The sequence below is a fragment of the Falco rusticolus genome, chromosome 12, assembly GCF_015220075.1.
Source record: "Falco rusticolus isolate bFalRus1 chromosome 12, bFalRus1.pri, whole genome shotgun sequence".
Taxonomy (NCBI): Eukaryota; Metazoa; Chordata; class Aves; order Falconiformes; family Falconidae; genus Falco; species Falco rusticolus.
In genome coordinates this window covers 6607734-6634884 of record NC_051198.1, presented here as the reverse complement: position 1 = coordinate 6634884, position 27151 = coordinate 6607734, and the positions used below count along the sequence as shown (strand labels likewise).

Here is a 27151-nt window from a genome sequence, read left to right as displayed (position 1 = left end):
AGCTCGTTCCCCCCTGAACCATGGAAGATGCTTGGCAGTGAGGCCTCGTGTTAAGGAGGGGGCGACCGCACCTCCGCTTGCCTGAGGAGAGCCGCTGGCCAGGGGAGCGGCCACTTCAGAGGCCAGGCCGTCCATCCAGCCCTCTTTTCCCCTCAGAGAGCAAAAACCCGCTCGCAGGGAGCGCCATCACCTCAGCGGCCCCGCCGCCCCCTCAACGGTCCCTCAACGGTCGCGCCACGAAGGCGCGCGCCCCCCGCCCCATAACGGCTGCGCTGCCCCAGGTAACGCGGGGCAGGAAAAGGCGGGCGGCTGCCGCCGGCCCGGGGCAAGGGAGGCTTCCATTGCAAAAGTGACCCCAAAAGCTTCGTGTCTCCTACGCCCAGCCCCGAGGAGGCACGGAGGAAAGGGCTACGGCTCCCGCTCCGCTCCCGGGCAGGGAGGACCCCCACATCTCCTCAGCGAGCGGCGGGCGGGAAAAGCCGTCTCCTCCGCGCGCCGCCGCCTCAGCCGCGGGAACGCGCCCGCGCGCCGCTCCCGGGCCGCCTCAGCCAGGCCGCGGCGGGGCTGCCCTGCCCAGGTAGCCCGGCGGACACCTGCAGAGCGGGGCTTCCCGCGGGAGGCGGGGCGGCGGGCTGCGACCCGGCAGGGCGGCCCAGGGCCGGGGCTCGCCGCCTCCCTCCGGAGGAGCAGCCACCGCCCGCGGCCCGCTCCCGCTCGCGGCCGGCCGGCCGACCAACCCTCCTCTGCACCCTCTTCTCCGCCTCCGCCGCCGCCTCCTCCTCTCCTGCTAGTACCTGCCTTCCCCTGCTCCTGCCATTCCCCTCCTTTCCCCCCTCCTTCCCCCCTCATGCATATGGATGGGCGCATGCGCGGGCGGGCGGCCTCCCCGCCTGCCGCCGTGGGCTAGATGAAGCCGAGCGGCGGCGGGGCTCCCAGACGGGCGGCCGGCTCCCGGGCGGTGTGTGTGCTGCATGTGCGTGTGTGTGCGCGTGTGTGTGTGTGTGCGTGCGTGTGTGTCTCGGGGGGGCGGGGGGCTCGCCGCGCCTCCACCGCGCGGTGGCCGGCGACCTGAAAGAAATAAAAGGATCGGGATAATAATCGCAATAAAAAAAGAGAGAGAGAGCGAAAAGAAAAGGGAAAGAAAAGAGGGAGGCGAGAGAATAAGGAGAATAAAAGGAGGCTGGGCTGCTTTGCATTGAAGACCGGGGCGCTATTGAAAGCGCTTGAAAAGCGGCGTTGTTCGGCGCGGGTGCGCGCCGCGGCCGGCGCGGTATATTAGAGCGGGGCGGCGGCGGCGGGCAGCAGCGGCGGCGCCTCCTCCTCCCCTCCTGGCCCTCCCCACGCCGTCCCGGAGCGAGCGGCGGCCTGCAGGCGGGCGGGCGGGCAGCGCGGCGGCGGCGGCGGCATGCGTGCGCCCCGGCGGGCAGCCGCGGCGGCGTGCTCCCTCGTCCTCTTCCTGGCCCTGCTGGGGCTGCGGGCAAAGGTACGTACCTGGGCGCCGCGCGGCCCGGGGCGGCAGCTCCTCCGGGAGGGGCGGGCGGGCGAGGGGCGGCTGCGGCGAGCCCGAGGTGGGCTTGCGGCTCCGCCGCGCCAAGCGGGTTGCAAGGATTTTGCCGGTTTTCGGCGAAACGCGGTTCCCGCAGTGATTGCGGGAGATAGCTTTTAAAACACCCCAAACCTTCAGCGGTGCACAAGGCGCTTTTGCAGGGCTCCTCCAGGGAGAGCAGAGTTGCTGCCGCAAACTTCTCCGCGGAGATAGCAAACGCAGAAGTTCTCCTTGCAGCAAGACTTAATTCCCTGGGAATAAAAAATGCAATTTCTGCAAACTGCTTATTTTCGAAATTTCTTCTTTCTTTTTTTTCTTTTTTTTTGTTTGTTTTGTTTTTAAACCAGGTCTAATTGCACTACTCCTGGGGTGACTAATGAGCAAGGTCTGAATCTCAGCTGGGCAGCCTTGAGCAGGGAGGCAGTTTTCCCTGTCTCAGCTGCACCTCTGTGAAGGCAGAGGGACTGTGTTTCCAGGGTGCTTTAGTTCCATCGTTTTGTTGGGTTTGCCCTCGCCTGTGCACTCTTGGTTTCGTTTAGTTTTATTTCCTAACGATTTAGAAGCCTTCCTCACATAGTGTTTTATGGAGTTGGTACTTAAGGTTCTTTTTTAGTGTTAGTGGCATTATTTAGTTGGGAAGACTTACGAGTCTTTCTTATGGATGCCTGATAGGGAAAAGCTTGCAGTGGTTGCCTTTTTTATTTTTGGTTTGTTGCGTGTGGGTTGGTTTTTGTTGGTTTTTTGTTTTTTTTTTTTAATGCGTGTGCTTCTTGAAAGCATACTTAAAATTACTTTCTCCTGTTTGCAGAGTTGTTGTAGATTGCATTTGTGGAAAAAAGTGAGGTAACTGTTTCTTGTTTCTTTTTTTTGTGGATTTTTTTTTTCTTCGATTCTTTCTTGGGATTAACAGGTGACTTTAGCGTCGGGACAGTTTGAGTTGGAGATCTTATCCATGCAAAATGTGAATGGTGAACTGCAAAATGGAAATTGCTGTGATGGCACCCGAAACCCAGGAGATAGAAAATGCACCAGAGACGAGTGTGATACCTATTTTAAAGTTTGCCTGAAGGAGTATCAGTCGCGAGTCACTGCTGGCGGTCCTTGCAGCTTCGGATCCAAATCCACTCCTGTCATTGGAGGAAATACCTTCAATTTAAAGTACAACCGGAATAATGAAAAGAACCGGATTGTTATCCCTTTCAGCTTCGCCTGGCCGGTGAGTTGCGTGGCCTGCTCTGGCTCTGTGTCTGTTGGATGGTGCTGTTTGAGATGTCCATAGTGAGCTGAGCTCTAACTTCTTGCGCAAGGGGAAAGGGACCAGGATTGGGGAGGGAGCAGGCATCCTGGCAAGAGTGTCAGGAATCCACTGCACAGAAAGAGTGAAATGTGGTGGTGTTTTTGTTTTTGTTCCCTGGGGCTCACAATGCACAGCCTGTTAAATTTGAAAGTCAGATGTGCAGTGAGGGGGATCTAAATGGGTCAGGGAAGCAAACCCAGTATCTCTGCACTTTACAGCATGAATAAGTCTCTTGAGACTTAGAAGGTCAGAAGTTCAGGGTTTTTCTTTCTCCCCCCCCCCCCCCCCCTTCTTTTTCCCTAACCAGTGAAGTCTTGGGTTTAAGCCAAAAGAGCAGTGGGTTAGGGGCTGTAGAGGGATCCCGTGTGAAAAGTGTGTGTCATAGCTGGCCTCCTTCCCTGGAGCTGTGTTTGGGAAGGCTTCCTGCTTCTCCCAAGGGGAAATCTCACTGCACAGCTTGGTGTTGATGGGAGCTGCCGTTGCTGCTCTTAGCGAACTAGTTGCCAGCTTCCCTGGGAAGCTCGCTGTGTTTTGAGGTACTTGCAGACTCCAGAAACTAAAGACTGAGAAAAGCCTGGCCTTAGCTTTTGGTCCATTTCTCCCACTCCTCCCCACAACACACCTTTTCCTGGCCGCTTGCCTTTGCGGTCTGTAGATTCTGGCTTCCCTCTAGTGTGAAAAACTGGATGGCTCACAGAGGTGGGGCTCTTTGCCAGGCACTTTTCCCAGCGTTGCCCACTACTCTAGCAAATACTGGTCAGCCTTGTGGAGCGGTGAGGTGGAGAACGGGTGACCCCTTCATTAGCTGAAGCATGCTTTGTTGTTGGTCATGTAAAGAACACTCGCGTAGACTTGAAGTGCTGCTTGTCTCTTCTGGGGCTCTTCTTCAAGAGGGTTGAAGCTTTGGTCTGGTCAGCTCTGCAGAGGAGTCCTCTGCTTGCTGCACAGAAACCGAGGACCATATTTCCAAAATGGCCATGGCCCAGTACAGACCCACAGATGCAGGCTCCAAGGCTGTAGTGTTTCTCGACATAAAGACTGCTGTGGTCTTGGATGGCAGGAGGTGCATTATTTTGTGCCCTGCAGTTCTGTGTGCAGGCAAGCAAAAACTGAGGACGACTGATCTGGGGGTCTCTTATGCACATGCAGTGTTCTGTCTTTTGAGATGTCTCTCTGGGATACTATGGTATGGAAGCTGAAGACTCCCGAATTTATGCTCTTAAATTTAGGGATCACCTAGGAAACAAAACTGTTTCCCCCTGCCCCCCTTCTCCAAAGGTGCTGAGCAGACAGTTTCCCACCAGCTGCCCTGGGATACGTTGATGCTCAGCAGTTTTGAAAATCCAGTCATCCTAACCTAGATGCCTAAGGTCATTTTTGTGAGGGGAGGAGGGCTCTTACATGTACGCAGGGGTGGGGTGAATCTTGTTTCCTATCCTCTGTCACTATCGCTGCTGGCGAGGTGGATGCATGTGTAGACTTCCCGCTCCCTCCAAAGCTTGGCCCTTCCTAGTCTGATAAGAACTGGTTGCTGGGAGGGCCTGGACTTTTGTGGGGGGAAAGCCCGCCCCAAAACCATTCCTTCTCCAGTTGTAGCATAGACACCCCCTTTGCAGTCCTATGGCCAAGTGCTGCAAGACAGCCGTGTGTTCTTGAAATGTCCTGTGCTGCCTCCTGCCTGCCTCCTCTGTCGGCTGTGACTTCTGGAGTTATTGAGGGCTGGAGAGGCACAAGGGTGAAATCAAGTCTGCGTTTTTAAGGAGATAGTATTACAAAGTACAATAGCAGAGTTAACAAAAGTATTCTGTGTTGGAACTACAAGTCCTTCCTTTCTTTCTTTCTCTCTTTTTTTTTTCTTTCTAACTTGAAATGAGATAAAACTGTTATCAAATATGCCATCAAAGGGATAAAGGGCTTTGTAAAAATCTGAGGTATTTGAAGCTCTGCCAGTGGCTGCAGTGCTTGTGTTGCAGATTTTGACTTTTTTTCAGAAAAGTCAGGTTCATCAAGGATTTTTTTTAACTAGACCTCTGTGCTGCTCCCAGTAATTTGAGCGTCTTGAATCTGAAGATGTGTATATAAAAATGATGGAAGGAACACGTTCAGTTTTCACAACACAACCCCTTTCTTTATAGGTCTGGGAAGGGAAATATGTGTAGAGGATGGATTTGGGGGGTGGGGACCCTGGGAGAAGTTTCTTAAGCTTGCCTGCATCTTAGTAAAAGAAATGGTTCTATTGTCCTGCTGAATCTAATTGAGCATTTGAATCCTAGAGCAGCAGCAACAAAACTCCAGTGCAGCCTTTGAAACATGTAAAACTCGACAACTTCAGACACTCAGGTTCTTAAGACTGGAATTTTTGGAATAAACTCTTGCATGTTCCCATGCAGAAATGCACTTTTTGAGATTGTGATGATAATCTGTTTGCAATTATCAAGCCTGCCTCCCAGCTTTAACTTCCGTAGGACACAGCTTTTATGCTAGCCATTGTGACTTTCAAATGGCATTTGAACAAAAGAATATCTAATGTGGCAAAGCTCTTACTGGTACTAAAATTGTGTACACAAATCACTTTAGGCATTTTGAAAGCTCTACAAATAAAGTAGTAAACGTAATTAGTCAACTCAAATCTGATGCTGAAATTTCAGAGCTTAAATTTCTTTAGATGGGTGAGTACTGTTGACTTTAGTAAAAGCTTGAGACTAAGCATTGCATTTACTAATGTGGCTAATGATGAGAGTTGTCTTTGAATACATACAACTGTAAATTACAGTAAAGGTAATAGGAGCTAGACTGAAATGTTAATCATGTTGCACTTATATTCATGCTCATCTCTGAATATGTGCTGTTTGTGCTCTACTGTCTGAGGCAGGCTCTTCTTAGATGCTTCAGCTTGAGTCAGTAACATAAAGAAGTCTTGTTGCCTTGACTACTTTAAAAAAAAGTCTCTTCTCATGTCAAGCTATCCCCTTATGCTGTTTGTGAAAAATAGTTATATTGCATTAGAGGCCTTTAATTCATCATGCAGGAGAAGAAAAGAGAATGGTGTGCTTTAAATGCATTGTTAGATTTGTCTTGTAGTTATAATGTAGATTTGAAGTGTTGGAGTCTTATTAATTACTTATGCGGCTTGCTTTTGTCAGTTTTGATATGTACCCCTGTGAGTAATGGGTGTGGAGATGGTGGGCCATAAATTAATTTAAGTGATGGGAGGCTTGAGTAAGTTGCTAGGAAACAGGGCAGCAGACCAGCATAAAGGAGCTAGGGTGTATGAGGAAGCTGCCCCTGTAGAGGCTAGTAATTCTTGAGAAAATTGAAACAATAGTGATGATTATTTAAAAAATAAATATACATATTTATTTTATATATATGCTTGCTTCTTGCATTCGAGACTTCAGTGACTTTCTTCAAGGGAAACTTGGCTTATGAAGCCGTATAGAAAAGTATGAAACAAAAGAATTTCCATGTTCCACTTGTCAAAGTCTGTCTCAACAAGTTTTGTATCATGGTATACACATGTTCTTCTCTGACATAAATCAAGTCTCTTGCCTTTCTTAAAGAATCCAAAGTGTGATGTGTGCTATACCTTAAGGGAGCTGCGCATGAATTAACTAAACAAAGCTTAGCACTAAACCTTGCTTTTATGTAAAGAAAGATATTGGGGGGGTTTGGCGAGACTGTGAGTAAGAACGAGGTCAAACTTGGCAACACCTTTGGTATGCATAGCTCCAATTTCAAATGGCTTGTTTATCCTGAAATTATGATCCTTGTAATTATTTAATATTGGGGCCAATTGCACCAACACACCAGGAAACTATTGAGGTGGAAAAAACCCCCCACCAAACCTCCAGCATCTAAATGACTTTAGCATAAAATACAATTAAAAAGAGTTTTGAATGTGTTATTTAAATGTTATTCTAAAAAATAAAATGGTCAGCCTTTGCCCTTCCTAGTGACAAGTCTTACAGCTACTGGTACCTGAAGATATTCCCGAAGTTTCTGGCTAGAAAGAGACAATGAAAGAGCTTCAGTGTTTTTTTTAACCTGTGTGAACTTTCTCCCCCAGTCTTGATACAAGAGGCTTCCAAAATACTTACCTGCATCTGATACTAAAGTAACAGCCTTTTGGATCACAGAGAAAAATATCACTTCATTCAACTGCTTTTTTTTTTTTTTTAAAAAAAAACAAAACCAAACCAAAGCAGAACACCAACAAATAGTAGGTAACAGTCATAAGACTAAAGCATGTTTTTTGATTTGGTTTTTCCCTGTCTCCAGTTGACTTTTTGAAAACTTATAGAAGCAAATGCTAGATAGTCTTCAAGCTTTTCTTAGAATGCCTGATAAGTAATCTTGGAGCATGGGCAGATGAGAAGAAATTTTTGTAATAACAAAATGCATATTAATCAAATCCATGCTATGTCATTTATTGTTGACTAATAATTTAAGAATAAGTCTTCAGCATTCAAAGTGCAATGTTTTGCCTAGGATTACTAGGTTTGGATAAAGAGACCTGAGAGTATTAAGTAACATCTGAAGCGTAGTTAGTGTCCACGAGGTTGCTTTTTTCCCAGGACTGCAGAGAAGCAATGCATCCATTCAGAGTCTTACATGTTTTTAAGGGTTATTTATGTTCCAGTCAGTTCAGAACTTCATCTTCCTGGTAAATCCATTTGACTGTATTATCATAATATGCCTAAAAATAAATCCTCTTCTTGCCTGCTCCCAGAATTTTTGTTCTTGTTATAATAAAGCCTGCTCCAGTTTAATTTCAGTGGCAGCTGGATTGGGCCTGGCATTGAAGCTTATTCCTAAACTTTCTCAGACTACATACATCCAGCACTGTCAGATTGTTTGTGCAGCTGGAAGTCTGCATGTCTGAAAATGAATTGCATAAAATTGATGCTTTATGCTTAAAATTCTAGTTAACTGAAGGAAACTAAATGCTTCATTGTGGACTGAAGGCTAGAATAGCAGTAAACTAGTTCTGAAGCTAGTAAAGTTGGGCCTTAGCAAATTGAGATGATGTGCCGTACAAGAGGCTTGCAGCCTCAGACATGGCACTTACTCCAACTTCAGTTCTGAAGTCTGGTGCCCTGCAGTACACACACAAACCTTAAGCTACAGTTCTTAAACATATTTCTATGTAGATGATATTAATGACAGGATTGGATTTGAAAATTCAGACTGAACTTGAGTTTGCATTTCTGCTGACGAATAGAAGTTTTATATGTTAATTGACACAGTTCTAATAATTCTAGCTGGTAACCCATATGTCTTGACATGGGGAAAGATGTCAAAACTAGAAGCTGATGCATTCATTTCTTGTTAGTCTGTGGAGCTTATGGTTCTGTGGTCACTATTCTGCAGCTTAAATTACACTCATTATTCTTGTAGTATTCAGAAGAAACTGTAAAATGTGGATAGAAGTGGTTAAAGTGGTTTGTAAATAGTCAAACATCCAGAGTCCTTTACCAGTTCAACCCAGTTCTTATGCACTTAGGTAAATAAGTAGAAAGACTTCTTGTTCAGGCTTGCTCTATGTGAACCTGACTGTTTTGCTTGGCTGGCTACTAGGTATTCTCTCTATTAACCTTGCCACCCTTTTGTAACTGGTGGATTTAATTATCAGTGGGATGCTTTAAACAGGTAGGGGGACTGATAAGAGCAGGTAATCTGCTTGTTGGGGAAGGTTGAAAGCAAGCACTGACATTTTGGCCTACCTGTTAGTCTTTGACAAGTGGGGCTCCGTGAGAAAATACCTCTGTAACTAGATAAGGTGCTGATTAGAAATGCTGTTGTTGTAGGAAGCACCCTGGTAGCCAAGATCATTTAAAACCATTAGTTTGAAAAGAAAGGGAAAAAAGGAAGAGGGTGGGAAGACACTGCAATTTTTATTTATTTATTTATTTATTTTTAAGGTATGGAAGGAGGGAGGACCCCAAGTCTCCCCCTGTTATCCCAGTACATTGTTTGGTTAATGCATGCTAGTTTTATGATTGGAATACATTGCAGTCCGGCCACCCAGACAGAGGCATTGACTGCTAATATTAACCAAGAACAATAGCGTGGCCATACTGACTGCAGTGAGGATTACAGAACATAATGGGGCCTATCCAAAAATAATGCTAATACAGGACAAGCAACAGGAAGCAGCAGTAGACTCAGCATTGCTCGGCTCCCAGACAAACCATGGACTTACTTCACACAATGGCAACTTCAGCACATTATGTATTCACAGGATACTCATTATTCCAGCAGGCTTGCCAGATCAGAGATCAGCCTGGTTTACTGGATGCTTAAGCGTATGCATAGTTTGGATAGCGGTACTTTTGTGTCCTTCATCATTTGGCAGGAGGGTGGCAGTTGTATGGCAGAGGTCTTGATTTCGGTTACTCGCTTGGCTTGTGCCAAGGCAGAGTGGGGGGGAAAGTCTCCCCTGGAAGCTGCTAATACAGTTAAATTTGTTTTCACGTATTTTCCTTTATGTGGCAACAAAGTGTTTACTGGCACTAACAGCAATGAAGGGACTACTTAAAATGAAGACTGAAGTAACAACATGCTCTGTTTTCATGTGGGCATATTCTGATGAGGCTCTTGGCTGGGCTGCCGGCTTGAGGTTCAGCCTAGCTCTTGGCCATGGACTCTGAGGCATGAGATTGTTAAAGCTTAGACTTTGTTTATATATATGCAGGGTTGAGAGAGTAACAGCTTTATAGGGTGTTGCCTTATCCTTATTTCGGCTGGCCCAAAAAAGAGCTTCCTGATGATGTCCCTTTTGACAAAGGGTTAAGAGGGTTAGGTTGTTTCCCTCCTTTTCCTAAGTATGTCTGTATTTCCTCTCGATGAGGAACCAATTTGCTTCAGTTCCTTTGAAGGAATATTCTGTTCCCAAAGGTGACTGGCTGACCATGATGTGATGTTGGACACATCTACATAGAGTCATCATGACTTGTCACATGGCAGCAAGGGTACCCATGTGAGAGTCCTACTGATGTTTAGAGGAGGTGGTTTTGTGAGTAGCCTTAACTCTGCTCAGAGATGCCCTCCTCCTTGGCCCTTGAGTACTTTGAAATATGCCTCAGTTTCCCTCTTCCCTGTCTCACCCCTTTCCAGCTGAAGGGAGGAGGGTTTGCCAGAGCTCTTGGCAATGTGTTGTGGCCTGCAGTGACAGCATGCCGGTCTCCTAGCCTTCTTTCCTAGGATGCAGGCAGGGTGTGAGCACTGTCCTCAAACTGGTCTTCACAGCTGTGTGGCTGGCAGAGCGTGAGGACAATGTTGTTGGGCTTAACCTGCTCTCCTTGTTTGGCAGAGAAGGAGCAGGCGCAGCATTCAGAATGCAAACTTCCCACTGCATTTGTCTAGTCATGGTTTCACATGCTCAGCAAAGCTCTTGCATGGTTTAACCACAAGGATAGGAGGGAAAGAAGTTTGACTAGTTGCAACCCCTTTCAAAAAGGAGGCAGTCCTTTCATTAATGAGCCTGATATTTTAATCTTGCTGTGTCCCACAGACTTGCAGAATGCCTTTAGAAGCCAAAGTACAAAAACACCTCTCTTGGGTGGATGTCTGGATGAAGGGAGGGAAGAAAGTAGTGAAGCTGAGAGCTTTAAACACCTTCTGCTTACCTGGAGCTGCTAGCATTTCATTTAAATAACCAGAAAAGAGGTTGCATTGCCCTTTCAGACCCTTAAAAGGGACAGTTTCCCACGGATGTCAGGGTCTTCAGTCTTTGTATTATCAATGGTTCGAGATTAAATCCTGGTGTCTTGTCATTGAGAAGAATAACTTCTGCACATTGGTGCTTTCTTTGATTTTTGAAGTGTAAACTTAACCATTTTCATCCTCTCATAGCTGAACTCGTAGGAATTTTGCTGTAGGATGGCCATGCTGCATTTCAGTCCTCTGGGCTGATCAGACTGTAGATCTTCTGCAAAGTGTGCTGGCTTGCCACTCCTTTCAAGCTGCCTTTCCTCTCAAGCCAGAACCCCTGCCTTCTGGTCAAGCTCAGGTTTACAGTGGCTAATTGGGTGTGACTCTGGAAAGTTCACTGCTGCGCTGCCTTGTTGCCTAGGACATTGCTTTGAAGGAATAAGGTGCATGATGTGGAATACTTGTCTCTGGATATATATTTATTCAAAGATGGGCAGAGGTCATCTATGGGCATGGGAAAACTTAAACCTTCACGTTGTAAGTAGTCATTCCTGAGATCTGAACTGTTGATCTATAAAGTGGGGATGACATGCACTTCTAAAAAATCTCCACAGTGCAGTCTTTGCACAGGGCCACTTTTCTGAGGCAGGGGCAATTGGCTTAGAGCAGTGTGATAGTTAGATTGTTGAGGGGGGCTTGCTACTGTTGTTGTGGGGCTGTGGGTGTTTGCATGTCTCTTGTTTAGGAGTGTCCCATCTTGAGCACAAAGTCTTGTCCTTCCCCCCTACCCCCTCAGCTGACGGGGATAGAGCCATTCTTTGTATCATCCCTTCTCAGGACTGGGATTCCTCACGTAAATTATTCGGGAGGTGAGAGGAGGCATATAGAAACAAGGGAATTGCCAGGGTAGGTCTGTTCCCCCTGCACTTTTTTCCGTGCAGTTCAGCAGAACTGTCTCTTCTCTTTAACCAAAGTCCTGCGTGGTGTTGGAAAGTGGTCACACAAGTATCTAGCAACAGGAGAACTTAAAGCTAGGATTCAGCCTTTCCTTTCCTTAAGGGCTAGGCGTGTTGGTAAACAGTCCTGAGAACCAACCGGGAACTGTTGCTATGAGTTTAGACAAAATATCTTCCAAAACAATTATGCAAGGCCAAAAGGAAAACATCCTTAACTTTATTGGAAGTAGTGCTGGTTGCCATAATTCATTCTCTGTATCATAATATTTTTTTCAAGCTTGCAGTAACATGTTGTGCTTGTGCTTCTCAATGTTGGTAATTAAACCAGTGAGGAAGCACCCAAGATAGTGCAATCTGTATCTGTAATGTGGCTCAGGAGTTCTATTCTGGTTTTGTTTGTACCTCTAACTTGTGTAAGGACTACTTAAATCTGCTTTAAACAGCGTTAAAGTAAAACAAAACATGATTATTTATTTTCAGAGTTTCTTTCAGGTAGACAGACTTGGTCTAGAATAGTAACAGATAACATGAAACTTTCATGAAATATTAACCAAAAATGGTTTGGGCCAGCAGAGCCTCTGCATAATAGCTTGGGCACATGCCTTGGCTTGCCCAGCTTTGCTTACTTTTGGAAGCATTTTCCCACAGTTATCAGTGAATGAAATAGAATCCTAGTCTGCTTTGAATATGAAACATATTTAGGCGATGTTGCAAGCCGGTGTCCATCACAAACTAGGTTTTCATTCAGAGGCTGCATGCTGTGTCCAGTCGTGAGAAAGCAGTCTGTTTCAACTTCCCCCTCCCCTCCCCTCCCCCGCCCCGAGGAATTTGAGGTCTGCCTTACACTTGTACCTCGTAGCAGCTTGCACTCGGAACTGTATTTTGATTTCTGTTACAGAAAAGGTGTTAAGCATTGCAGACCACAAATGAGCAGACTCTGGCAAGGCACAGATACAATTAAGGAGAAATAAACTTCATGAAACACAGCTTCTATGGCAAAGCATTGAAACACTTTATGGAGAGTTTTTATTTGTTCTGTGGTTGTTCTGCTTACCAGAAAGATGTTACATTTACTATCTCATTTATAGTTAATACTATACTTCTTAAGTAATATTTTTTTTCCCCTTATTTTCTCTCAGCTTTTTTAGGGGGAGTGGGGTGGGTGGGGAAGGAGGTGTGTATGTTTGTTTGAATCGTTTTGTAAATTTAGATATGGCTGGCTAAACGGCAATCTTGAAAGATACAGCCTGGATAATAATATTTTAGAGCAGAGCTGGGGGAGGAGATGTTTTAATGGCTCTTGTTTTCAAGTGAGGATTGAAGATAAAGGTGGCTTAGATGTAATAGCTGGCTTCTTTCCAACTCATGGAGTCACTTCAGTTAGTTTATGCTTATGATTGTTATTACTGGAGTGCTAGAGAGCTCATTGGCAGATTAGTGCGTCTGTAAATGTGACACGGGGTGGATAGTGCATCTTCCCTTTCCCAGCTCTTCCAAATAGTCTGATCTTAGCCTTTGTTTTACAATGCTTCTCTCTCACCCCGCCCCCTTCCCATCGCCCTCAGTCCTTCCCTCGGTTACCTGATACTTGTGGGAGCTGCGATGGCCCTCATGCAGACAAAGCTTTCAAAGGGGGTGCTGAAAAGCAAAGTCCCTGGAGATTGCGCTGTCAAGGCAGAGCACAGTAATCTTAGCAACACTTCTTGCTTTCAGGATGGTTGGGGGAAGGGACATCAAGACTACTTTTCTGTAACTAAAATTCTTTTGAAGAAGTTTTTGAGGGTGCGGGTTTGTTTTTGGTTTCTTGGGGCGGGGGGCGGGGGGGGTGGGTGATGCTGCTGTGCTAGCCCAGTGGTTTTGGTCTTCCATGTGCAGTTCTTCCACACGTGCTTTATTGTGGCTACAGCACGGTGTCAAAGGCTGTACTTCCTGGTTAAGTACATAAGATGCATTAATGATGACAAAGATGAGCTATCCAAGGTGAAAGGTCTTCTAAGTCAGACTGGATAAGGTAGCTTACAGGGTTTCAAGAAGATCATGTTTGACTCAAGTATAATCCGTTACCTATTTATGTTTTCAAGTATTCCATTTTAGGGCAGAGACTGAGATTTTTCTTTTTAATTGTTATTGTGGCAATTTTTTGTTTTTTCCTTAGTCATGTGTGTCTCTGAAACTAACTCTTACTTGTCTTTTACAGAGATCCTACACTTTGCTTGTGGAGGCATGGGATTACAATGATAACTCTACTAGTAAGTATTCATTCCACTGGTTTACATAGTTTGGACACCTTGATTTCTTGTCCATCGAAAGGCCTTTGGTAGTCTAACCACCTCACTGTGAAGTACAGCATGAGGAAAGGGAAGACCTCTTCCCCAGACAATTCAGAGCAACTACTCCAGGCTCTGCAGCAGCCTGTCTCCCTCACATTGCCTGTGGAGGGTGAGTAGCTCGCTCACCTAAGCACCGACGGTTTGCTGCCTAAAAATAGATGCTGTTAATTTCCTCTTTCTCCTTAGGGAGAATAAAAGCCAAGGGGTTTCTTCAGGGTTTTTTTGTTCAGACTGGTTTTTTTCTTTTTTATAATTGGGAGTGATATTCGGAAGCCTAAGTCTTGTTGATTTGGGACCTTTCTATAAACTATGCACTTCTCAAAACTAAACACGCTGCTTTAAAAAAAATAATCTCTGTAAGACTTGGTATAGATATCAATCTAATGACTGTAGATGAGAAACAGGAGTGACTACCAGCTCTTCCTTGAGAGCTGGCTGTCTAGAGATTTATATTCAGGGGCTGAAAAATATTTACCAGACACCACCCGGCAGAGCTGGTTGGAAATCAAGGGTGGGAATCCTTCACCTGGAATGGCTTTGATTAGTTTCAGAAACTCTCTGCTAAGCTTTTCTTGTTGGCAGCTAGAGGAAGCTGCACGGAGTCACTTGGCATATGAGCTGTTCTGGTTATTGTCTAGCGTTACTGAAGTAGGTGGGCAAAATTAGCTCTATTTTCAATCTAAGGCTTTAATAGTGTGTGGTAAAAGCCACAGGAGAAAGTATGAATCTGAACTCATAAACCTTTTGTTGACACAACAAGCCTTTTCCTTCAACAAGGAAGAAGCAGCACTGTGGCCCATCTTGCAGGAATCTTATAACAGCTTCTTGTAGTCTGCTTTAGAATGCCAGGTGACAGCCGCATGGTAATGAAATGGACTTCATGCTTCATGAAGGAAAGTCCTTATTAGAAATGTGCACAGGTCTATGGTTTTATTTTTTTAATTGGTTAAGAGAACACTGCTTGGGAGTGACCTTTGAGTCTGGGAAACATTCTGCACAGATATGCTCTTTAATATTTATTTATTTTTTAATATACATGGGATGTCCTGTTAGTTCTTAGTTCCGGAAAAGAAGTTGTCTATTGCAGATGCTTCATGTGACCTGTCGGTGATGGCCATGGTTTGCTTTACTACTGGCCACATTCAGCACTGTTGCAGTACCTGTGATCTCAGGCCCTACCCCAGCACAGTCATGGAGCAGTGGCTGGGAGACTTCTTGGCTCTTGACTATGGAGTGTTTTATGGAGAAGCAGAAAACAGTTTGCTGCAGCAGCAGAGATGTATTAAAAATGGAAGATGTCTGAATTCAAAATGAAGGTCTTGTTTACAGTGGGATCTGAGAGGTTTTTTTCCAGACTGGGTCTCTGCCATTTTTACTATTATTAGAGCTCATCTTTTTTCATGAAACAACTGCATTTCCAAAGCAACACAATGAACCCTTTCTTTGCTTTCATGATCTGGAAGTACAATTGTCTTCAGACAAAATTGTCTTCAGACAAAATTGCCTCATTTCTCAGCAGTGCATTTGACCAAGTGAGGACATGTTCTAACATGTGTTCCTGATTTGCATTCCTGCTCTAGCTTTGCTGTCACATAACCATCTGTAGGTCACTTCAGTCACTGTACTGCACAAAGCTTTTCCTTTGTACTGCATCGCTTTACTTAGTCAGCTTTTCCATAGCTGAAGAGTAAGTCTTGAAGAACTAGTTAAGGAAATCCTTAGAACTAAACAATTATCATCACATAAAATTATGAGTATTCTTTTAATGTCCACGATTTTATTTTACCCTAATTACCACTGAATTATAAGGACTCTGAGAGCTCCAAAAAAAAAGTGGTTTTAGTAGGCTTTGTGTAACTTCTCAATAGCTCTAGCATCATCTGATCAGTGCAGTTGTTAGGAGATCCTAGAGTAGATGCTTCTTTCCCCCCCCCCACATTCCACTCCTCCTACGTTCCCTTTACCACATACTCTCTCTTGTCTCACTTCCAAGAGTGGCTTGCAGTTAAAATCTGGCCCTGTTGAAGCTGATGAGAATTGTGCTTTGTTGGAGCCAAGATTCAACTTAAATGGTTTTCTTACTCTGCTTCTTGTCTAGATGCCATCTTGCTACTGTCGCTTCATACATAAAGCTAATGGGGCTGACATTGCATCTCAAACTATGTCAAAGAGCTATTGTAAATTACTGGTATCAGTTGCATGTGAATTCCAGTCAGGCAAAAAAGACTTCAGCGCAGTGTAAATCAAGCCATAGCTGGAAGTTGTCTGAAACAAAGACTCAAAAATAACTGTGGTGTCCTAGGCCACCCAAACTGCTTTGAGAAGTCTGGACCTTTTTTGTTGTTGTTTGCTTCCTGATGCTGCATAGTTAAAATTTCCAGAAACAGGAGCACGTGAAAAGCAAAGGTGCACAGTCAAAATAGCCTGTTTCCCTGTGCCTAAAACCTTAGGTATGGTTGGCCACTGAATAGAAAGATAGATCAATAGCTTTGAAGTATAGCCACAGAAAGTGAATGTAACCAACAAACTCTGACAGCAAAGTGCAGAGTGGAAGCTAAAGGTGTACGGAAAGCCTCTCTTCCCCTTCATCAGTTTCTAATTGGTTAACATTTCCTCTAACCTTTCTATCAAAGCATGGGGTTCTAAGTCAGACAATGCCAGGGAAGTTAAGATCACATTCTCTCAAGCCTGGCTGACTACTGCTTTTTATTTAATCAGGCTGCTCCTTTGGGATTGCTTACTATAAAACTTAAAGCATTATTGGTGCAGGCTAAGAATGGAAGAGTTGTTGCAACGCCTTCCCTGAAGTCTGGGTCAGCACACTTGTGTAAGTGCGTACTGACAGGTGGGAATAGGGAAGGGTGGAGAAATTTTTGTACAAGAAGGAACATGCCAATACTTCATTGTGAAAACTGTGGGTGATGGCTAATGGAAAGGAACTTAAGTCTGTGAGGCCTTACTTGAATTTAAATGTGTGGTGGTAGCTTTATAATGTGTATCAAATGAAAGGCATTTTAGCCATGATCCAAAGTGAAATTGCAGCTGGCTTTCATCTGTGCCCTTAAAAAAATACAGTCCAGTGAACTAATAAGGATGTTTCCATTTGAGTTCAGCATGTGGTTAAGGGCTCAAAAGAGCTGGTGGCTGGAGTGAGATGTTGTAGACATGCAGCAAGGACATGCTTCCTAATGAGCTGGCAGATAGGGGAAGAATGATAGAGCAGAGGCAAGAGGAAAGATCTCTTTTCCAAGGCGACTGTTTTTCTGGTGCCAAGGACTGAAATAGCTGTCAGTGGTGTGTTCCTAATGAGGAACAGGGAAAGACCGGAAAACCAAGAGTGACTGTGTGTGTGTGTGTGTGTGTGTAGGGGTGGTGGTTTGCACAACTACGTTGAGTATTGTTCCCCTTTTCTGCCACTTACAGGAGAAAGGGATAGAGTTGTTTTACTCGCAAGAAACAGGTTGTCTTTATGCTCAGGCTCGGTGTTTGGGGAAATGCAATTGCTTTCCAACTGTGCTGTAGATCAGGGTGTAATCTTGGCAAGTGCAGCAAAGCCATCTCCAGCGTGAGTGGAACTATAATTGCTTGACTAGCCCCATTCAAGACAAATAGATATGCATCTGCTTAAGTACCTCTTAGAATTAGTCAATAATCTTGTTGATGAGATCTAAGAGCCTTACACCTGCACAGTACAGGGCATGATATTGCTCTGGATATACCAGTATGGAAAAGTCCTTAGGCATCTAAGTTACTTGTGAATGGGACTTACATTAATAAAGGCCTGCATGCATTTGAAAGTCTTACACATGGAAGTGGGGTTGGGGGCTTGGTGCCAATGAATAATAAAAACTGATTTAAATGGAAAATATTATAGAACCAGAAATACCAGAAGGTGAATAAGAAGTTGTTGCCCTTAATTTCACACTGTAAATACTTACAAATGCTGTAGTCTCAAGCCAAGAACACCCCCCAAAATGGGGAATACTTACAGTGTCTGTGTATTGACACCTTTCTGTGGTTATGCAGCAAGTGCTTTTACTTTATTCAAAACTGCAGACGAGGAGGCAGGACCTAGTGGTGAATTGATAATGGGTATCTGAAGCTTGAGAAGCCTGTTAGGAAGGTCTGCTTGAAAGCTATAAATCAAAGGTCCTTAGCAATACATTTTAAAGTATCTTAGATTAAAAACTGCCTGTGTGTCATCTTAAGCTTTACGCAGTAACTTCGTTAGTCTTCAACTCTGCCTTATGTAAAATCCCCAAACCTTATTTTGTAGTTGTTGGAAGAACAAGCTGAACATCAGTACGTTTTAATTCTTAACACTCAAATGTGCCAGCACTTCACACGCTGCTTTCTAACGCATCATTGGCAAACTGCCCTTCTACCTAAAATTCTTCTGTTGCTGGATTATGCTCCCATATACAGAACAGCATAACTGGGTACTTGTTGTTGTTTTTGTACTATGTCTGCAAGGATATTTTGGCTGTTTTATGATAAACTTGCACTCGGCAGTCAAGTGCTTGCTAGCAGCAGGTTGTAAAGCAGTGTCGGATCATTTAAGTCACAAGACCTGGACTACAAAGTGAAATACCACAGATATATACAATGTTCCGAGCTAATGTGATCAAGCCATGATTTAGACAGTTGTAGGGCTCTGAAAGCTGAAAGCCTCTATCTGGAACTAAATGTCAAGTACAAAGTCTGAACTTTGAAATGCTCTGCGGAGAGAAAGGAGGATCTATAGCACATATATACAGTGAATTGAGTTTTCTGCTTTGAGCTCTGATAGTCTTGAATTTTTAATGTCAGCTAACATCTGAAGAGAGAATTTCCACAGTACTTCTCAGCCAAAACCTGTGATGTCACTGATGCTGTCAGAATGCCAAGAGTTGGTAGTTTTCAATTTAGTGTTTACACCAGAGTCCCAGAAGGCTTCAAACCTTTTGTGGTGCTTATGTTCAGTTTGTAGATGATGCTTTATTAGGCTGCTGCAGTATGATGTTTTTGTAAATATTCCAGTTAAAAACAAAACTTGCACCATTAATGGAGAAGCAGAGAAAACCACATTATGTACCAACCTATTGGAGCCAAAGGTAAAAGCAGCTGAACGTTCGTTATTCATGAACTGTATGATTCTTATTGGATGTCCTTACGCTGCAAAAGGGATAAGTGATTGGCACTAACCTAACAGTCCCTTTTGATTTCAAGCTTTGTTCAGTTCGATAATGTTGCATGGGTGTTTTAGATAATGGTTTGTAGCTCCAGGGCAGCCTTATCTTGTTTTCTAAAACAGAAAATTAATAAAACCAACTGGCTGCCTTAGTCTTGCCTGTGAAGCTGGAGAGCTGTGATGTGGGAGCTAGTAATACCTAAACCAAGTGTTAACTGTGACATCTCTTCTGACTTCTAGATCCTGATCGCGTTATTGAGAAGGCATCCCACTCTGGCATGATCAATCCAAGCCGTCAGTGGCAGACTTTGAAACATAATGCAGGAGTTGCCCACTTTGAGTACCAAATCCGTGTGACTTGTGCAGAACATTACTATGGCTTTGGCTGCAACAAGTTTTGTCGGCCAAGAGACGACTTTTTCACTCACCATACCTGTGACCAGAACGGCAACAAAACCTGCTTGGAAGGCTGGATGGGACCAGAATGCAACAAAGGTTTGTGATGAATGCTCAACCCCCGGACAATCAGCAGGCTTGGATAGGATTTGAGTGCATTGTATCCAGGTGGCAACTCGGTGATCAGTTTGTGCAGACCACAGAGCTAAGGACTGATGGGACAGCGACTAATGCTTTACCCAGAAAACTAGGGGCAGGAGAAGACTAGTTTCAGCCTTGATTTAAAATCTTGGAGAGGTCTGACAAGTACTGGGCACTTAGCCGATGTGCTCTTTCTCTGATTATCCACATCTTTGCCCTTGGGAAGAAAACCCAGCCCATTGACTTCAATGGGAGTTCTGCTGCTGACTTCAAAAAGGATTTCCCCTTTGGTGCAGAACTTCAAGACAAGCAGGAAGGAGAGACTTGTTTTAGAGCTGACCTGGCAAGTGTAAAGCTTTGGTGTTTGAAAAGTCCCAGGCTGTTTGTTCTACCTAGATTATGTATAACATGTTTATTGGGGAATGGCAACTTCCTAGGTAATTCAGAAGGAGAAAGCAGGACTCTCAGTAGAAACAGACTACCAACATGTCTTGCTGACTTGAGCTTACCTGCAGTTTGAATTGACGCTCATCTTAATATCCTGTCTGATCAGAGATAGGGCCCAAAAGTAAATCCAGAATAGTTGAAAGTTGCTTTGAGTTAGATGTAAAGCCAGAGAGAGTGGGCCAGTTCACCTGCAAAAGACAGAGAAAGGAAACGTGTAGGCTCAAATTTACTTGAGCTCTCTAAGGTGAGACGATTTCTCTTGCATAGAAACAGCTCTTTGAACAGCATTAGGTACGATTCCTTTGCAAAGCTAGTTGATAGATTTCCTACCACAGGGAGCCACCTACCTTGGTTTTCTGTCCAGCAGACTTGATATGAGAGACTTGTTAAACCCCTGGATTTAGTAGGATTACAGTGTTGGTTAGAGATTAAAACATTCCCACGAGTGTGAAGATGCAGGAAGCAGGCAGCATGCTGATACTCTTCATTTTTTGTGTTAACAGCTATTTGTCGTCAGGGATGTAGCCCCAAGCATGGTTCTTGCACAATTCCAGGAGAGTGCAGGTAAAAGCTCCCTCTCCCTCCTTGTCCTCATGTCCACACACACCCCCACACCCCCCTCCAAATAATTAAACAAGTGATGCTAAACCAAATAGGACTGGGGGGGGAGGGTGGCTTTGGAGTCATGTTTTTGACCAAGGCACATTATTCATGCTGACTTGCCCAGAATAAGGGGGGAGCGGGTTTTTAATGCACTGATAATTTTAAGAAGCTTTTGGTTTGTGAAATGGTGGCACCGGGGCGGGGGGAAGAGGGGTATGGGATAAATGGTGTGAATGCTGCTTAATGAGCACTAACTAATTGTTTCTGCATAAATAGTGTGAATGTTTTGTGGGTATGGGTTGTTTTGTTTTTTGGTGTGGTTTTTTTTTTTCCCAACAGCCTGATTAATAGGCTTTTTTCAACTACAAGCTTGAAGTACAGTGTGGCTTTTCTCTCCTCTTCTCCCTTTCACCATTTCCCCCTTCTTCCCTCCCACCCCCTGGTTTCTTCCATCAGTAGGCAAAAGTCAAGCATTCTTTAGAATGGGATTAGTTAAATCTCTCAGTTCCTTTACCATTGTGAGCCAGGCTCTGAGTGCTGAGAGGTTAATAGCTGGGATGAAATCTTGTCAGTAGGCTCTGATGAATGCAGAATTTTGCTCTTGTGCTTTGAAGTCTGTTCTGTCCTGGCAAGGAGACAATGAAAAGCAGAGTTTATCCATAACCCAACAATTAAATATGTGGAATGCCTCAAAATATGCAGCATCTATTTACAGTACGGGAGAAGTTTTCTCCCTTACTAACAGAGGGTTAATGGATATTACATGTGGACATTCTTTATCGACAAACAGGTTGTAAGCTGCTTCACGTAACCCTTTATCATACCTGTTTATGTGCAATAGGGAACTGAGAGCTTCTGAGGTTACAAAATGTTGATATTCATCCTGTGCAGGAAGGGTTAAAAGTGAAGCTTGGGTATTCACAAATAAAACTCATTAAGTCTGAAGCAACGGAATGTAATTTTTCTGCCTAACAAACATATTGGTGGATTCTCTACTGCTGGAAACTTCTGCGTGAAGTGGACAGCTTTTCTTGTTCGAACTACAGCTTATCTAGAAAGAGCTGAATCTGGGGTGCCTGACAGACTATATGATATAAGAAGTCAGCCTAAATAGTCACATTGTGGTTCATTCCTTCTTTCTGCCCCTGTAATCTGTGCTTCAAAAACTAAACAAAAAAACTGTCAAGGAACCTTCTGAAAGTAAGGTAGGAAGTAACTTCTAATCCTCCACATGAGATGTGGCAAAGTGAAAGTCAAACCGCAGGATGGACTGTTCTAAGTTCGTTCGGTGTTTTTAATGTTTAGTGGTACTGATACAAGCCAGTTAACCCCCAGAACACCAAATCAAAACCTTTTTTAATTAAAAAAGCCTAGCAAGTAGTAAGAAGTATTGGGGGGCCAGATGGCAAAAGGAGTGTATCAGTCAAGGCTACCAGTGATTTGTGCTTCTGTCATCAGAATAAACATGCCTTGTAAGGGTTGCTGTCTCCTAGTCAGAACAACAGGCTTTGTTTCCAGATATTTTTTTTTCCTTTCTCTTTCTAAGTCTCTTGCCTCCCACTCACTGCCCAGACATGCACTAGTGCTCTTATTTACTTAAGGTGCAACTTTCCCACACTTGATTTGCATAGTCTTGAAACAATGCTGTCCTTCTGGTGCTTTCAGATAACTTCTGCTTGCCAAGTTAGACCAATATCTTTAAAGTGAACACAGAAACAAGATTTTATTTTCTTTTAAGTTTTGATGAGTCACATAGCCTGTATGTTACAAATGCAACAGAGTTTAAAAATAACATCCCAGCAGAACTGCTCTGTGTTCTGGTACAATAGACAACTTGCAAACATTCTTAAAATATCCTTTTTCCTTTTGGTGCAAGTCACTTTCTTTAATTCAGGCTAGTCAACAAATCCATATTTACTCATTAATCACTCTGCAAGGAAAGTTAAATTTCTCATGAGAAACTGCTGCATACATGTTCTTAAAGTACCACAGATCATCTTCTGGAATTGATATGTAACTTTTTTTTTTAAAAATGCCCATAGCCTTATCCAATTTTGTTTGTTACGCTTTGAAGCTAATGTTTGAAGAATGTCATACCTTTGGCTCTAAAGCTCTTGGCTTTTTTTGTGGTGTTTGTGTAGTTTTTTGGTGTGTGTGGTGGGGTTTTTTTTTGTTTGTTTTTAATGTTTCTCTTTACACTTGTTTTAAAGAAAACAAACCCCCCCCCCCCCTTTGATTTGGCAGAAAGGAGTAAAATTCCTGCTTTGGATACCTGGTTTTGCAGGTTGAGGTCCCTTAGTTTTGCTTGCTTGTGTGGAAGCTCACAGGCAAGTTGCTTTCAACGCAATATAAATTAAAAGGGTACGTTCTTAAATTTTGATCTTTGTGCGTTCTTGTTATATTCCATATACAGAAGGATTTTCCAAGAGCTACTTGAAAGAGGCTGTTTTGCCTGATCTGGTTTTCTTTCATGTTCTTTGCACACAAAGGCACACAAGCTGGACTAGCTTTTATTTTTTAAAAAACACACAAACTAACAAGAATTTCCCATTGACTTTGAATAGGCTGCTGTTGAAATAGCTATTTTAAAAAAGTTAATTAGGATGTAGTTTGTCACCTGAGATTTTTAGAAGGCAAGTCAGACTTACCACGAGCTGTGTGTGATTGGATAGATCCTACTAGCTTTTTCCCATGAGAAGAAATTGCCAGTAGAAGAATGGTGAGGGGTTTTACAAATAGAAAGCTTAGCTGACTTCTGTACAGATGAGTTTTGTTTTCATAATTTAGTGACAGCTTAGTGCGTAATTGCTGCTGATCAATTACTCTCAGGACCTGTTAATGAAATACAGTACCTCAACAAACCCTTGCTTTTTATTTCCAAGTTGTTTTCCTTGTTTCTCTCTATAAATTCCCTTTGAAGAATCCTTGGTGTGCCTTGTTAGTGAGAACTACATGAAAACCAAAATGAGCTTTCCTTTAAGGGGGCTTTCCTTTGAAAGAACATCTTCCTTTTTTAAGTACAGAATTCAGGTAGTTCCTTGACAGTGGCAATAAATAATTTAAATAATAATCTTCTCCATACATGAAACTAAAGTTTCTCAGAATTGGATATGTTTTAGTTCTTCTCCGAAAAGAGGTTAGCATAAATCAAACTCTGAAACACACTGACAACTGATCTTTGAACACATGTAAAATCCTGATGCGTGCCGTTTGCTTTCATCTCTTACTGTGGCCCAGTCCATGCTTGCTGTTCAGAATAAGGTTAGCTTCCGATAGAGCAGATTGCTCCTGATGCTTTGCTGCTGCCTTGCCAAGGGCTCAGATTTTGGTGTTTATGGTTTTGTTTGTCTTCCTGCAAAGCCAGCATGGCTGAAATGCCTGGAACCTTGGATTCATGAGGATCTCTGGATAACTATTGTTTCCACTGACTTCCCCCCACCCCCAATTTATAAAGCACCCTGTCAAAGTCCAGAGATTGATTTGTAGTGCACACCCACCCTCTCTGCCACATTTGTGTGAGGCTCCAAAACTGTTATTGTGCTGAATGGCCTCATGCTGGTTCTCTCGGAACAGTTATTCTTTTGTCAGGAGGCTGGCTACAGAGACCTTGGCAAAACTACTAAAATGTTTGTTTACAAGAAACCATCAAACAAACCTTAAATAGCTTCTCCCCTCCTCTCGTCCTGCCGCTCTCCCCCACCTCCCCAGTCTTTCTCCAAGCTTTAGGGTTCTGTGCTCGCATCCACACAGAGCAATTCTAATTTGTTTGTTTCCCTGTTCTGACTTCTTTTTTTTTTCTTTCTTCTCCCCTTTAAACGAAGGTGTCAGTATGGATGGCAAGGCCAGTACTGTGATAAGTGCATTCCACACCCAGGATGTGTCCATGGCACTTGCATTGAACCATGGCAATGCCTCTGTGAAACCAACTGGGGTGGTCAGCTCTGTGACAAAGGTATGCTAATCTTATGGATAGCCAAGTATAACACTTGAATTTTAACACTGGGAGACTTAGCATTGAGAGAGGGTACACACGAGACTCAGGGAGGCTCCTGAAACACCGTGGGAGTTTTTTTGTCCCTCAGCTACTCTAGGGTTGTCTCCTCTGCTGTTCTGGTGGCGTTGGCGTACGTCCTTAATTTTTGCCTGGCCTGGCCTGTTCTTGTGTGTGGATGTATTCTGTAAAGGCTCTAGAATAATGGAACAAAGCATGCCACGTGGTGATGTTTCTGTTGCTTTTCAACCATGGCTTTAATGCTCCTTGTCTCTTGCAGATCTGAACTACTGTGGAACCCACCCACCCTGTTTGAATGGTGGTACCTGCAGCAACACTGGCCCTGATAAATACCAATGTTCCTGCCCTGAGGGCTACTCAGGACAGAACTGTGAAATCGGTAAGTGTTTGAGGCAGCGGCTGAGCTGCCACTTAGCAGTTAATTCTTGCCAGCTTTCAGTGGCTGGTTTTGGATATGCTTTACGAGACTGGGGAAAAATCAGTTTCTAGCGTTATGATGTCAGGGCTGGCTACAAAGATCCAGACTCGCTTGATTGCGCTTCATTGCGAACAGTCGGTATCTCTGAACGTCAGCCCTCTGCTCACTTGAGAGATCGCTACAACTTCCCTTGTCTGGCTGTGACTCGGACAGTTCCAAGTCAGCATGGAGATGAGTTTAGCGTGGAAGATGACTTCCTGCCAGCTAGTAGCTGTTCGACTTGCAGCTTTCACAGGAGTGTAATACCTCAAGAGTAACAGTGGTGTGTCCAGAGTAGAAGCATGTGGAGGGAGCAGGGGGTGGCTTCTGGTGATACTGCTATAGTCTTCACCATGATGTACTTGTGTCCCGGTGCAGCGGAGCACGCCTGCCTCTCTGATCCCTGTCACAATGGAGGAAGCTGCTTAGAGACATCTACAGGATTTGAATGTGTCTGTGCGCCTGGCTGGGCTGGACCAACTTGCACTGATAGTAGGTCCTTTCAAAACTGTATTTAAAAATGTGCTACTTTGCTGTTTTAGATCAGTCTTTCTAATCCCTGATAAACTTACAGGACAGCCTACTTCCCCTTTCCCAGCTTTAGCATTGGTTCTTGGCAGCTGTTTATGCCACTGTGCACTCTCTGCTCCTTCGCTTGTATCAAGGTTTTTGTTAAATGCCTGGGGAGAGAACGGCCAATGGCTTCTCGAAAGAAGCAGAATGCCAAGTTCTTGTAGCATTCCGGCAAGCTGTTTAAAATACTGTTTGAGAGACTTGCTGGATCAAAATGACTCCCGCTTGCAAAAAAGGCCACAGGTGTAAACTTACTCCCCTGTGCTTTGAACCCCCTTTCACACTACTAGTAATTTTTGAAGGAGGCTTTTGCTGAAATCAGAGTAGACCTAGAAATTCCAGGCAGAAGTCCTGTTGTCTTTCTGCTCCTCAGGGCAAATCCTAGTAGCAGCAACCATTTATCAAATTTCAGTAACAGAGCTAAGCCTCTCCTTAATCTGCATTACAGATATTGATGACTGTTCTCCAAATCCCTGTGGCCACGGAGGAACCTGCCAAGATCTAGTTGATGGATTTAAGTGTATTTGCCCACCTCAGTGGACAGGCAAAACGTGCCAGCTAGGTGAGAACTGCTTTTCTCTTCATCCAGCGTTGCCCTGGGTGGGGAAGGTAAATGCAAAAGGGATCGTAGTCCAGTGGGCAAGGGTTATCGTGCCCGTTGCATCAGGCATGCTTATGGCTCTGAAGCCTGCGGATGTATTCTGGCATATTGAGAATATGAAGGGTCAGTGTTTGCAGGACCGGGGTCTAGGACAGTCTCGAGGCATAGAGTGGCTTCCTTCTGTTGTCGTTTTGCTGATGCATGCTAGGAGTTGAAGGAAATAGTTAACTAAGCTAAAGAGACATACTTTGAACGGTAAATGAACTGAAGTGGGGAGGGTGCATGTGTATGCCCTCCAGTCCTACCCCCACATGCATTTATTCCTTTAGCCTGTGAGAAAGTTGCTGTATCTCTTCAGCCATGTCAGCTCCTCCAGACCAAGGAGTTCACAGCTGGGTTCCAAACTGTAGATGATCTCACGCAGAATGAGCTGTCTGCATTCTTTACACAACACACTCATCCCAGTGACCAGGCTGCAGCACTCCTCCCTCAAAATGCTCAGTGGAGATGGGGCTGTGGGGGGAAGTTGCTCTTAATGTGTGGCCGGGTAATTATCAAATAATTAGCGTAGCCTGTGTGTTCTAATTGCAGAGAAATCGAGACTTCAGAGACTGATGATTGACTTTTGTTCATTCAGGTCCTGCTAATCCATGCTGTATATTACAAGTTCCTCTTAGATCTGAATGAGCTGCTGATTACTGCTGTGAAAACCAGCTGTAGGGGTTGTTTGTTTGGTTTTTTTATTTTCTTCTTCTTCTCCCCCCCTGCCCCACAAGCCCTGCATTTGGCCATTCACATTGTTTTTTCAGATGCGAATGAATGTGAGGGCAAACCCTGTGTCAATGCCAATTCCTGCAGGAACTTGATTGGCAGCTACTATTGTGACTGCATTACTGGCTGGTCTGGCCACAACTGTGATATAAGTAAGTGTCTATACCCTTGGGTTTACTAAAGGCCAGTTGCGTGTAT

The 27151-nt window shown here is 44.2% G+C and overlaps 1 protein-coding gene across 1 annotated transcript in view; it reads left to right on the top strand.

Moving 5' to 3' along the window:
• Positions 1-803: 803 nt before the first annotated feature.
• The window catches only part of JAG1 (jagged canonical Notch ligand 1), a 36818-nt gene continuing 10470 nt past the window's right edge, over positions 804-27151 (top strand). Inside the window, exons 1-10 of the mRNA XM_037405815.1 lie at positions 804-1483; positions 2457-2762; positions 13650-13701; positions 19193-19447; positions 20440-20500; positions 24361-24491; positions 24811-24930; positions 25387-25500; positions 26030-26143; positions 26992-27105. Of these exons, the coding sequence (XP_037261712.1) occupies positions 1406-1483; positions 2457-2762; positions 13650-13701; positions 19193-19447; positions 20440-20500; positions 24361-24491; positions 24811-24930; positions 25387-25500; positions 26030-26143; positions 26992-27105 (1345 nt within the window). The 5' untranslated portion in view covers positions 804-1405. The remainder of the gene's footprint in view (positions 1484-2456; positions 2763-13649; positions 13702-19192; positions 19448-20439; positions 20501-24360; positions 24492-24810; positions 24931-25386; positions 25501-26029; positions 26144-26991; positions 27106-27151) is intronic.